This window comes from Pantherophis guttatus, chromosome 2, assembly GCF_059756535.1.
Source record: "Pantherophis guttatus breed Tessera chromosome 2, ASM5975653v1, whole genome shotgun sequence".
NCBI classification, from domain to species: Eukaryota; Metazoa; Chordata; class Lepidosauria; order Squamata; family Colubridae; genus Pantherophis; species Pantherophis guttatus.
In genome coordinates this window covers 154,937,600-154,948,586 of record NC_142064.1, presented here as the reverse complement: position 1 = coordinate 154,948,586, position 10,987 = coordinate 154,937,600, and the positions used below count along the sequence as shown (strand labels likewise).

Here is a 10,987-nt window from a genome sequence, read left to right as displayed (position 1 = left end):
AGTAGCTTTCATAAATCTAATCTCCAGCCACTTTGAGAAGGCATCCATGACGACCATAAATACCTGCCCATGGAATGGGCCAACAAAATCTATATGGATCCTGGACCAGGGACCCTGAGGCCGCTCCCATTCCCTTACCGGTGTTGTAGGAGGGTCTGGCCTAGACGCTTGGCAGGGCTGGCACTTCCCCACCCACTCAGTGATGTCCTTATCCATTAGGGGCCACCAAACGTAGCTCTTAGCTAACCCCTTCATCCTTACGATCCCGGGGTGCCCCTCATGCAACAGATTCAACACTTTTTCCCTTAGGCACAAGGGAACAATGACCTGATTGCCCCACAATAGACAACCCCCTTGCATTGTCAGCTCGCCTCTTTTGTTAGTGAAGTGTTTGAATTCCCCGCCCTCAGTCTTTTCCGGCCACCCCTTCGTGACCCAGCTCATGACTTTCCGAAGTACATGGTCTTTGGTTGAAGCCCTCGCCACCTCTGCAGACGTGATGGGCCCCGAGTCCAAGATGTCAATCAGCAGGACTGGGATTCTGGGTGTGGGGTCTTCTATCTTGTCCAGCAATGGGCAACGGTTGAGGGCGTCGGCGTTGTCCATGCTCACCCCTGGTCGATGTACCAGGCGATAGGAGTATGCTGCCAGGAAGATGGCCCAGCATGTCATCCTGGGAGACAGGGCTGCCGGGGTGGGTCGGTCCCCTGCTATTAGACCCAGAAGGGGGCGATGGTCCATGACGAGGTCGAAGCCTCTGCCGAACATGTACTCGTGGAACTTCTTGACTCCGGAGACAGCTGCAAGGGGCTCCTTGTCAAGTTGACTCAAGTTGACTTCCTTTCGGCACTTGAAAGAGTCCGGGAGTAGTAGACGATGGATGCCTCTAGACCGTTCAGAAGTCTATGGCTCAGGATGGCCCCCACACCGAATGGGGATGCGTCACAGACTAGAACAAGGGGAAGCGTAGAGTTGTACTGGATTAGAGAACTCTTGGCCGACAGGAGTCTCTTTACGGCAGCAAACGCGATAGCCTCAGCCTTCCCCCAAACCCATGTGGACTTTTTGGCCAACAACCTGTGCAGGGGCTCCGCTACTCTTGCCTTGTCCTTTAGGAAAATTAGTCCCAGCAACGCTTGTAGTTCCACCTTGTCTTTGGGGGTGGGGGCCTCTTGGATCGCTCTAATCTTGCTCTCGGTGGGGTGTATGCCAGTTCTGTCTACCTGATACCCCAATAATTCCACAGAAGGGACTGCGATCATGCATTTGTTGCATTTGACCCTGAGTCCTGCACTTCTGAACTTCCCTAGAACTTGTCTAAGTCTTCCCCCTAGCTGCTGTTCGTCCTCTGTGGTGACGAGCACATCATCAAAATACGGGACCACCCTGGGGATCCCCTGTAACAGTCGCTCCATGGTGCTCTGGAACAGTCCGGGAGCCATGCTGACTCTGAATTGGAGCCTGGTACACTTGAAGGCACCTCTGTGTGTGACTATAGTCTGTGCCTCTGCGGTAGCAGAGGCAACTGCTGATACGCCTGCGCAAGATCGAGTTTTGTGAAGATCTTGCTGGGCCCTAGGGAATGCAGCAGATGGTGTACGATCGGAACCGGGTAAGCGCTCTGTTGGAGAGCCTTATTGATCGTACATTTATAATCCACGCAGATGCGCACAGACCCGTCAGGCTTAACACGGGTCACTATTGGGGTCTCCCACTGGGCATAGTCAACTGGCACTAGCACACCTTGCTTAATCAATTTGTCCAGTTCAACATCAATTTTTGGCTTTAGGGCGAATGGTACCCTCCTGGGCTTCAACCAGATGGGGGCAATATTGAGGTCAAGGTTGAACGAAATAGCGGTCCCCACATACTTGCTGAGCCGCTCGTTGAACACATCCTGGAACTCCTGCATCAGGTCGTCTTTCAGGATGCTTCACACATTGCGGACTCCGGTGAATCCCATGCCCAGGGCTCTGAACCAGTCCATGCTCAGGAGGCTTGGGAGCTTTCTGCTGACCACGGTGAGGGGAAGCTTCTCCTGGAATTCCCTGTACTCCACCTGGAACTTGCCAATTCCTTCCACGGGGATGCGGTTCCCCTGGTAATCGCGCAGTCCGAGTTGCTGGTGCCGTAGGTGCCATTTCTGGATGCTGGGGATGGCCTTTTGTAGCTTGTCCCAGGACATGATGGTTATTGGGGATCCGGTGTCGATCTCCATTACACACTCATGCCCTTCAATTTCGACCGTCGTGTAGGTCTTCTCTCCGGGGGATGTGCAGGTCTGGCCGATTCGAATGGTGCTGGCTTCGAGGTCCTCGGATTTCGCGCCCTTCCTGTGGCCACCCTTCTGATTGGTCTTCTTCCACTGCGCCGTCTCTGATTGGCTAGCGCTGCTCCGCAGCTTGTAGTTGGGGGTCTGCTTGGATCTGCAGACTCTAGCGACGTGACCCTTCCGATCGCATTGCCGGAAAATGGTGTCTCGAAACTTGCAGTTCTGGCGCGGATGGGGTCCCCCACAGCTGGCACAGGCGTCTCGGTGACCTCGCCGGTCCTGCCAGTACTGTTCAGTTCTGCAGACCTCTTCATCCGACTCCTCCTCGCTCTCAGTGCAGACGGTCTCTTGATGAACCGGCGCTGACCTCTGTGTCATTCTGACCTGTGTTGTCCCCTGTAGTCTCTCGGCTGCTTTGGTAGAGGATTCTTGAGCCCTTGCCTCATGTAGTGCGATGTTCAATGTTAGATTCGTCTTTGCGAGCAACCTCCTCTGCAAGCGAATATCTCTCACTCCGCAGATTAGTTGCTCTAGGAGCATCTCATCTAAGTCTCGGTACTCGCACTGGTTTGCAGCCTTGCGCACGGCAGCGACGTACTCGCTGATTGATTCTCCCTCCTGCTGCATGCGTTGTCGGAACTCGTACCGCTGGACGTATTTCGATGGCGTCGGGGCATAGTGGTCCTTCAGCAGCATCTGGAGCGTTTGCCACGAGATGGTGTGGACTGAATTCGGTTCCGACAGGGCTTCGGCCATGTCGAACACCTTGGGTCCACAATGGCTCAGGAACAGGGCTTTCTTCCGCACGTCGGGCAGCCCCTGTAGATCGCTGGCCACCAGAAAACATTCGAAGCGGGACATGTAGGATCCCCACTTCTCTTCCGTTGGGTTGAAAGGTGCTGGTGATACGTAGGCAGACATCGTTGGTAGATTCTCCAGGTACTCCTTTCGCTTGCCTGGCTGGATTTGGGGTTGCAGCTCTCTTGTCGGCTCGTGGCTTCAGCTCTTTCCATGGCTTCTGGCCTCAAAATCCCACCCTCGTCGCCAATGTTAAGTTGGGTGAATGAGGATACAGCAAGCCAGGCAGTGAGTGACAACAGCTCTTTAATGAAGGGCGAGAACCCAGCGACTGACCTGGGGAAACAGCTCCCCTTATATACCTTGCAGCTGTGGTGGTCAACCAATCAGCTGATGGCTAGTTAATTCAAACTTCCCACCAAAACCTATATACATAACACCTCCAAACCGCCGAAGCCTGTAATCCAATATCAGCAGCAGCAGCGGGGAAACGTTCCTGATGTAATGGATGGAATAAATCAGGGGAAAAAGACCTTTATGTTTTGATAAAATGAAAGGCTTTGAGCATTTCTAAAAGCACTGGGGAGAATTTAGGGGCAAAGTGGGCTTCAAATCAAGCAGATCTCTGAAAGTCTAGATCCTACATTTGACCTCTTTCGATCCATTCACAGACAAGTGGCTGTCCAGTATCTTCTTAAAAGCCTCCAATGATGGAGCACCCACAACTTTTGAAAGCCAGCCATTCCACTGGTTAATTGTTCTCACAATTAGGAAATTTGTCCTTAGAAATTTCACAGTAAGAAGTTTCCTACTGTTCTGTGAAGAGTTAGATGTCTCTCTAGTGTTGATTTGCTGCTAGAGAAGTAACTGGAGAGAACAAGTTGTGAGATAGCTTGGTCTGCTGGTGCCGAGAAAGTGCTTATTATCCCTTTGCATATGCATTTCTTTCTCTCAAATTAACTAAAGGAGCACCCTTCAAAGTACTGTGAGCTAGAATGTGTTAATAGCTTTTGGCAACTGATTTCCGGTGACAACAAAAAGCAGCAAATGGTGGCTTGTTTAATATATTGCTGTTGTATATTTTTTATGGCTGAGGGAAAAGTACCATTTGTTGGTCAACTCAAGCCATAAAATATCTTACAGGTGCTAACTGTCAACTTGTCCGAAGTAGGTTTAACTTGCCTGGAGAAAAATGAGCCAAGAATGGTTTAGGATGTTTGTGAAGAAGAATAAGTAGATATGGGGGTCGATTAAGCACTTGCCAATATTTTCCTGCATATTTCTACTCGTTTCCCAGGTTGTTCATCTTTAAATTCTACCAGAAATTTGCTGGAGGAAAAGAAACTGAGCATGTCCCCAGGGGGTTGGAGGAGAAAACATTAGCAAGGAAGAGCTACAGTTAGATGAAGAGTTAATGCTCACTCCAGGCTATTAGATCTCTCCTGCAAATTTCTCCCTCCCCACTCTCTGATTACCATTATTTGATTCTTAATGTATAGTTTAGCATTTATCATCATTTGACTCTTAATGTATAGCTTATCATTAGGGAAATGAAATATGGAAAATGAAACTAGATGTATGAATCAAGCCTCCGACAAATAGGCTGGAAACAGCCTTCAACCCTTCTATGACATTCCACATTCTACATTCAGGGACACCTGTTCGTTTTGGCCACAACACCTGAGCTGCTGGGCCTGGATCCAGCAGTCATGGGATTTTCTCCCAGGTGCACCTAAACACGGTATGGAAGTTCTTCAGCTGCCTTCATCTCATTCCTAAGCCACACTTTTACCCTGGGTGCAATCTGATGCAAATCAGTGTTGAAGTCAGGATGTGCCACCCCACTCCCCCAACATCTGTTGGTCATTTTAGATTATTATGGGAAAATCTCGCACACTCCAATCTTTGGAAATTATGTTCTAGAACTGTGATGGTGAACCTTTTGGACTTGACGGCTCAAAAATTCAGAAAATGTCTACCTTGATTCTGCTGGCATGTCACTTCCTCTCTCTCTCTCTCTCACACACACACACTCACACACACACACACACACACACACACACATACACAGGAACAAAAGAGAAGTAATTCTTTATATATTCATATTTTTAAAATAAAAAATATAGTCCAATTGTGTATGTGATTCCCAGGATCTGTTGCGAGCTGCTTCCCTACAAGCGGTGTTCTTTTTCTGTTGACAGGCCCCTGTGGCAACTCTGGATCGGAAGAGGCTTTCATTCTTGCAGCAGCTTCAGAGAATGCTCTTCTGTGGCCTTTGCAGCTTCTGAAAAGTGCAAAAACACAACCCATTTTCACACAATGTTTTGAGGCCACATGAAAGCACGGCCCTCTCACACAACTCCTGCAGGCTGCACGAAAGCGTACCCCATTCTCCCATGGCCTTGGAAATCTCTGAAAATAACTTGAGTATGGGGCATGCTTTCCAAAATAGTAGTTGGCGGGGTGATGGTGAATGCTGGTGTGTTACCAAAAACTTTGTGGCATGTCATCTTTGACACTTGTGTCATAGATTCACCATCATTGCTCTAAGGCTTGGGTAGCCAGACAGCTCATTCTTTCAAACCAGGCTACCGACCTGTAACAACCAGGTGTAAATCCCAACTTGGAGATATGAATGATCCTGAACAGCAGATCTCTGGAGATAGAAAGTGGGCGGGAGGGTGGATTGCAGGGTGAAACAGGAGAGAAACAGCTCTTCCTTGCTTCAGGTTGCAACCTTCAGCCTTTTTTCAGATGTTCAGCTGTTGTTCAGCTCCTGTTGAACATGGGTTTATTATTATTATTATTTATTAAATTTGTATACCGCCTACTCCCGAAGGACTCAGGGCGGTGAACAGCCAAATAAAATACATATAATACCAGGAAAATGCTAAACCCAAATGCTATAAAAAAAAAACTCAACAAAGAGGCATCATATGTACATGTGACAGACCTTGAGAAGTGAAATTGAAGAGAGCTTTCTCACTCTCTGGAGCACAGCACTCAGCTGAGTCACTTTTAAACATGGCTTCAATGTTTTCCTGAAAGAGTGGTAAACCCACATTCAAAAGCAATCTGAATATGAATGCATCCTTCTTTCAGAAGAGCACTAAACCCTTGTTTAAAATTAGTCCGCCAAACAGCTGGCAGGCACTGGGGGGGGGCATCTCCCCCCCCCAGGAGAAGCAGGTCTCTCTTTCTTCACCCTGCATCCACACACACTCCCATATCTGCCAGCTGTTTTCTAGACTGCATGACAGATCTTGATAGATTGGCTTCCCCCAATTCCATTGCATCAGAGCTTTGGTGGGTAAAAAGTGGGTAAAAAGTCAATTTCTCCCTTCTCCCACTACCCCTCCTAGCTGTGTTTGGGCAGTCACGGGCCGGCCTTCACCAGCAGTGCCTCTTCTGTTTTCCCAGGCAGCTTTCACCATCCCCCAGATCAGCTGCCTCAGCATCACATCTTGACAAATGGCTCCAGCTATCTTTCAAAACTCATTTCCTCTCCAGACCACATTAAAGAGCCTGATTGGTGGGCATTTCCTGCTGGCTGGTGATCACGGGGAAGAGAGAGAAAAATAAAGCTGGTGGAATTCATCCGCCCCTTTTCTTAATTTGACCTGTACAGAATGAATAGAACACTTTCATTTGGTATCACAATCACAAGATAGAGATTGGCAATTGGGATGGGAGCAGCATATTTTACACCAGTATCGTTTTTTCTGCCACTTCAAGGATGGGTGAGTAGCACTTTAACATGGTTGTATGGAGTGAGCCAATGGTCCTCACCCCCTGTGCAAGACAAAGTCATTTGTGCAGACATAATTATTGCCCATCTGGAAGAAATAACAAAGTCCTTATTCCCCATTCCAGGCAAAAGGGAAATGAAATATTTCACCTGCTTTTTTTCTATGGTTCATCTTATTTCTCATCGTCTGCATTTCTCTGCCCATATGCAGAAAAAAAAATAAAAATCCAGCAATTACTAGAAGAGAGAAGTGCAAAGCCTATCAGGCCACCTTTCCCTCTGAAGGACCTGAAAGAGAAGTTTATTTAGTTAATTCAATTATTTTTAATCCTGCTTTTTATTCTTTCTATAAATAACTCAAGGTGGTGCGGATACCTTACTTTTTCCTCCTCCTATTTTCCACAACAAGCATGTATGGTGAATTGGGCTGAAAGAGAGTGATTTGCAAATGTGGAAGCAGACACTTGAAAGCTATAGGGATCCTTCTTTCTTTCTTTCTTTCTTTCTTTCTTTCTTTCTTTCTTTCTTTCTTTCTTTCTCTTTCTTTTTTCCTCTCTTCTCTCTCTCTCTCTCTCTTTCTCTTTCTTTCTTTCTCTGTATATTCTCTGATTGCAGAGGTCCAGGGCTGCTTTCAAATAGATGGGAACCTCACATGCACATGCCAGAGACAAAACTGATTACAAAATAAGGTGTTGAAAGATCAGTTGGCTTAATAAGAGGCCTCCTGCTTTGAAGAACTTTCTGTCTCTTTCTATAACAGCAGCAGCAGCATTTTCACCATAACCTTATACTTAGCAATAACAATGAATGAACTTACAAGTGCCATATAACATAGGTCTTTGTTTATTTCCAAAGTCCTAGTGGAGGAAGTTTAAGAAACAACAACTTGTTTTTTTTAGAAAAAAACCCAGTTAACTAGTTTCTTAGCCAAACTCTCCTCCATATGGGTTAGGACTACAAAACTCATAGGGAACTTTGGGAGTTATGCCATCCCAAACATCTGGAAGACACCACATTTCAAAAAGCAAAATGAGTACACGAGGTCTGTCTTGAGAAGGAGACTTCCCAAGTTGCAATTACTATGATTATCTATGCTGCACATGAAGTCATAAAAACAGCCTGTCTCTCTGGTTTCAGTCACTCAGAGCTCTTTGCTCACTGGAACTTTAATAACCACAAGAAATACATCTGCTGGATGACTGTGGCCAGCTTGTGGTCTTGACTGATTGGCTTGACCTGTAGTTGACTGCAGGGACCGGACTGGATGACCTGTGCTTTTGACTCGCTCTACGATTTCTGGTAAGGCTTCCTGCTCTGACTCTTTGCTGGGCACACCCTCCTGGAATGAGCCAGCTGGCTTAGCCAGCAATATGTTTCCAATCGCCTCCTCCTTAATCCTTGAAATCCAAACCATGTGTTATCTGCTCACCTGCAACTCATCAGCCCCAAACTACTGAATAAATGTGTCCCATGCCTCTGTGCTTGTCTCACCCCACCTCAATGCTGGCTCAGCCCTTTCCTCCCCCCACCTCTCCGGCCCGGTCTTCACAGTGTGTGCCAAGCACTGGCAGCTCCCAAAAAGCATGGAAAGGGACCGTAGCATTCTGCTTGGCAAGGCTTTCCTAAAAGACAGCTCTAGGAAAGGGCCTGGAGGAAATCCGGCTGCCTTCCAAGGAAAGCAGAAGATTCAGCCTTCCATTCCAAGGAGCTGCCTCTGCAGGATAAATGTTTCCAGCAACCTCTTCAGCAGGGGTGGCTCATGGGGAATTGGCCCCAAGGATGATTGCTAATCATGTAGGATTTTCGGTTTGACCAATAAAACTGCACGGCGTGAGGTAACTAGTGCTGAAATTTGAAAAGCCAGCAGGCTCTAGTGCGGGGCAGATTCCATTCTTAACATATTCCAGATTCTGCCCTGACTCATTTCCGCCACCCCCATCCGTGGGGAAGTCAGGCTTTTTTAAAAAATAAAAAATGGAACAATCTCAGCCGTTAAGCATAGGCAGGACAACTCGGATTCCCGCTAGCTCTTGGAACCCACAAAATAGGGGACGTCACAAGCTCAATTCTGGTGAGCCAGATCCTTCATTCTCCACACACGGTACTTCCAAGAGTTTGTCTTAGCAGCAATTCTCCAAGAACTTGGACTTGAATTTGTCCAGCAATACAGAGGTTGAACCAGGGACCTTCAGTATGGAGAAGGAGGCCCTCCTCCATTGCAGGCTCAGCTGCGATGAATGGTGCATGACTCCACCAATCCATTTTCAGAAGCTTTGCTGTGAAGGCTGTCTTTGCACCAACAAACCCTGGTTTGGTAAGAGGGGGAAAGACCAATGAAGCATTGTGGTTAAAGTAGTGGCCAGGCGAGACGTATTCAAGTTTCATCAGTCTAAAGTTTAACTGGATGGCTTAAGGCCAGCCACTTTTTTCAGTCTAACCCACCTCATAAAGTTGTGGAGATGAAATAAGACAGCCCTTTCTATATACACTCTTCAAGTCCCAGAGGAAAAGCAAGATTAGAATGCAATATTAAGATGATAAGATAATAAGATAAGGTATTTGGCACAAGCTGAACACAAATAGCTATATACTTCATTACACAAAAAAGATCAGGCATATTGATTTTGGTTATAAGGCAGAAATATGAAAATGTGGCTCATTGCTATTTTTAAAATTTACCACCTGACTCCGGTAATGACAGAGGAATCTCCAGACAAATTCCGAAGCAGCAGCAAATATGTCCAAAAGGAAGACTGATGGTTTGCGTAAATAGGTAAACAACAACACACAAAGGATCTCAGCTGGTGGCTGTGGCCATAACTCAGGATTGCCTTCCACCTATGGCCTCTAATCTTCTGCATGTGCTTTGTACTCAGCCCCATATCTTGTTTCTCTCTCTCTCTGGTTGGAAGCAGCCCACTGCTTCTGAAAATGTATATGGACATTTTCCTATAGGAGTCAAGTTGGGTAAGCAGCATGCTTAAACATGCGCTCCCAAATTCCACTCCTATTGCCCCAGGCAACATGGCCAGCAACAAGAAAATGAGAGAATTACAGCTTAAAATTTCTAGAAGACACGACAAACCCCTTAATGGATTTAGGAGTATTGCTAGGCACAGCTGTAATAATTGTTGTCTAATATTTCATTTGCTAGGGAAGCTGGGTGCTTGCTATCAAAAGCTGACCCAGTGGCTGCTGGATTTAGGAATCAATCATTAGAGAGGCAGGAAAAAGACCTTGGCAATAAGGATCATTTTGTTTCAAGAAAAAGATAATATATATTTAAAATAAAAATAACAACTTGGGCATCAGCAACTATGTGCATTTGTTTGTTTGTTTATCAAATTTATATAGCCACTCATCTCACAGATGTGACTCTGGGCAGCATACAATAGAAACAAAACGATTAAAAACCAATTAAAACATAAACATAAATGAAACTAACTGGAGGAGCGTGCATTCAAGTGTACACGCAATACAGTCATTTCCCTATTTCCATAGGATCCACTAACAGCTTTTAAGAGATTTCCAGAAATTTGATAGGATTGGGTTCAATCTCAGCACAAAGATGTGCAAAGGCCCTCCTAGCCACCACAACCACAATTCCTTGCTCTTTGAGTAGGAGTTGCGAGTCCAGAAGGACCCCCCCAGATGGCACACAGATTCTCCTGGGGACAATGTAACTCCATCCAGCACAAAGATAGTAAAGTCCCAGATTGAGAAGGCTTTAAAATCCAAACCCCGCTCAGTCTTGCCAGGGTTCAGCTGAAGCCTGTTGTCCTCCACCCAACTCCCCACAGCCTCCAGGCACCAAGACAGGACATCAGTAGCATTGCTTGGTTTGCCAGGGGCAGAGATGTATAATTGGCTATCATCAGCATACTGGTACTTTACCCCATGGTGGTGGATGATCTCACCCGGCAGCTTCATGTAGATGTTAAAAAGGAGTGGAGAGATTATCCAGCCCTGTGGAACTACACATTGTAGCGGCTGAGGGAGGGCCTCTCACTCCCAATCAACGCCAATCGGAATCAACTTTGTAGGGAGGAAGAGAACCAGCACAATACAGTGGCACCCACTCCCAATCCCCAGAGCTGATCCAGAAGGATTCCCTGATCATGGCCAGCTATTGATGTTGTGTATTCAAGCCCAGTCATTTCCCCCCTCCC

At 46.7% G+C, this 10,987-nt stretch overlaps 1 protein-coding gene across 9 annotated transcripts in view; it reads right to left on the bottom strand.

Moving 5' to 3' along the window:
* Positions 1-602: 602 nt before the first annotated feature.
* Positions 603-10,987, bottom strand: part of LOC117662976 (uncharacterized) — a 52,317-nt gene continuing 41,932 nt past the window's right edge. For all 9 annotated transcript variants that reach the window (XM_087887054.1, XM_087887055.1, XM_087887056.1 and 6 more), the window contains 3 exons: positions 6,969-7,106; positions 6,024-6,111; positions 603-5,846 (listed from right to left, as the gene is read on the bottom strand). In XM_087887054.1, the coding sequence (XP_087743180.1) occupies positions 1,934-3,193 (1,260 nt within the window). In that variant the 5' untranslated portion in view covers positions 3,194-5,846; positions 6,024-6,111; positions 6,969-7,106 and the 3' untranslated portion in view covers positions 603-1,933. The remainder of the gene's footprint in view (positions 5,847-6,023; positions 6,112-6,968; positions 7,107-10,987) is intronic.